General features: G+C 45.9%; 1 protein-coding gene across 1 annotated transcript in view; it reads left to right on the top strand.

Moving 5' to 3' along the window:
• Nucleotides 1–201: 201 nt before the first annotated feature.
• HMCES (5-hydroxymethylcytosine binding, ES cell specific) overlaps nt 202–2,503 on the top strand; it is a 15,203-nt gene continuing 12,901 nt past the window's right edge. The window contains exon 1 of the mRNA XM_007465279.1: nt 202–384. Within this exon, the coding sequence (XP_007465341.1) occupies nt 202–384 (183 nt within the window). The remainder of the gene's footprint in view (nt 385–2,503) is intronic.

Below are 2,503 nucleotides of genomic sequence, written 5' to 3'. Positions count from 1 at the left end.
TGAGAAGCTTCCTTTCCTCGCCCGGCCGGGCCGCGGGGCGGGAGGTGACCCTGTGAGCCCGGCGCGCGGGCCTGGGGTGGGGGTAGGGTGGGGCGGGGCGGGGCGCGGAGGGAGACCCTGGGGGCGGAGGCCCGAGACCCGCGTATGAGGCGCTCGAACCCCGTCCTCGCGTCCAGGGCCGCGGTGTTCGCAGCGCCGAGGATGTGCGGGCGGACGTCCTGCCACCTGCCCAAGGAGGTCCTCGCCCGGGCCTGCGCCTACCGGGACCGGCAGGGCCAGCGGCGGCTCCCAGAGTGGAGGGACCCGGACCGGTACTGCCCGTCGTACAACAAGAGCCCGCAGTCCAGCAGCCCGGTGCTCCTGTCCCGGCTGCACGTAGAGAAGGTGAGCGCTGACCTGCCCTGCGCCCGTCGCTGCGCCTGTGCTGAGGCCTCCGGGGACGGGTCACTGTTCCTGGGGCCCCAAGCTGAGTGCTGCTCTGCACGAGTCGCGCCAGCCCTGGTGCCTGCCCCGTTCATATGCATTTGAAAACACTTTAAGGTAGCGTCTTTCAGACCTCACTGATCATCAGGGACTTTTCATTATCTTTAAAAAAAAAAAAAAAAAAGGATTTCCATGCCCTTTATGGGTCCAGCGAAGTCAGAATCTCTGGGCTTAGGGCAGGACTAAGACTAGCTAGTCTAAAAACACCTCTGACGTTTCTTGAACGTTTAAGTTTCTATTCTTTCTGCTTGCGTCTTCAGTCTTTTTGTTTGTCTTTTACTGAAGCTAGGAACAGAGGTATTTGGTTTGGTGTTCTGAAGTTTAATTGCATTCTTTATCTTTGTAGAATCTACTTCTGTAGTGTTGGAGTGGCCGATAATTTATAATCATGTTTTGGTTCTTGGCTTTATCTCCTGAAAAAGAAGGAGTGTGTGTCTGTATGCATGCATACCTGCAGTGTAATAAAAATGCTTCATTCCAGAAATCAGTAGTTTTTCCATGTCTTAAATATTTTAAATATCCTTGATATGTTTTTTAAAATCCTGATCGTTTCCATCCTGGATTTTTATTCTATCTGATCCATAATGCTTAAGTCACTTGATACAATTGATTATACCCCTGCTGCATACTCTTCGGAACTGTTGTGATAATATGGTAGTCAAAAAGATTCATTTTTCCGTTATGGGGATCAGATTATTTTGAAAAAGAAAATACCAGATGACTTTGATCTTTTTGGTTGAATGAAGCCATTTACATGAAAGTTTATTCTCGAGCCATTTTTAGTGGATGCATACTTGTGGAAACTAAAAGAACTTTTTTTAATGAGAGGCAAATCAAAGTAAAATCAATATCATGGGGAACCTTAACTGGGAAAGGAAAAAATAAAACGTTTCAGAGGGAGGCATAATTTGAAGACAAAGAAGGATTAACTGTTTGAGGTTTCTTATTTTTTAGCCTCGATTCTCTTTGTACCACATCATTAAAATTATAGAATGAATGTTAGCTGGAAGAAAACTTTAACAGATGTAAAGACAGAAGTGTAGAAAGATTGTGAGTGGTGCTGGGTTACCCAGTCAGTGAGGGAAGAGCTGGTACCGAGGTCCAGTCCACTGTTCCCACTCCAGTGGATACCTCCTGGAACTAGGAATGGGGATGGTGGAGCCCCTAAGCACGGCATAGCCCTCCTCTTCTGTCAGTGGTGTCAGTTTGCTGATGGAATGTTTTGACTCCACATCTCTAATAAATTTTATAAAGATTGCTAGGGGTTTCCTAATTTTGATAAATATTTGAGGTTTCATTTATCTGAAAACGGAAATAGTAAATTGTAAGACGAAAATAGAACTATTTCAGATCACTAATCCGTATCGTCAATGTCAGCGCATGTGTATAGATCGTAACATTTGCATTTGAAGCCACTGACTTGCAAATTACTTCCTCTTTCATTTATCTACCCTCAGTGCTACCAGCTGTTCAGGTTACAAGTCCAAGAGGGTAGAGGAAAAGATGACTAATATTGAGCAATATTTTCAGTATTTTGGCTTAGAAGCCGCTTTCTATTCATTGCTCCCAGTATGGGGCAGCCCTCTATTTGGGTTTGGTTTACAATTGTCCATTGAACACACTCAGGTTAAAGGTGATCAGTGGAATTTGTACGAGCATGATTTCTCAGCCTTGTCACTCTTGACATTTTAAGTGGGATAGTTGTTGTGGGAAGCTGACCTGTGCGGTGTAGAATGTTTAGCAGCGTCACTGGCCTCTACCCAGTAGATGCCAGTTTTACCTAGGTCACCATAACCAAAAATGTCTCTTGACATTGCCAAATACCCATTCGATATACCCACTCGATGCCAGTGGGCCAGCCCTCACCCCCGGGCTTGGTGAAGTGAAGGTGACGGTGTCAGAATTGCCCCATGTCCAGAACCTCAGATTTAGAGTTTTGTCTTGTAGATTTCTGATGCGAGATTGTTTAGTTGGCTGTGAGATAATGTTATCTCTTATTTTCATTTATGCATACAGGGGG

Source organism: Lipotes vexillifer, unplaced genomic scaffold, assembly GCF_000442215.2.
Source record: "Lipotes vexillifer unplaced genomic scaffold, Lipotes_vexillifer_v1.1 scaffold1115, whole genome shotgun sequence".
Taxonomy (NCBI): Eukaryota; Metazoa; Chordata; class Mammalia; order Artiodactyla; family Lipotidae; genus Lipotes; species Lipotes vexillifer.
The sequence above is the reverse complement of the archived record's forward strand: the minus strand, read 5'-3'. Positions and strand labels throughout refer to the sequence as shown.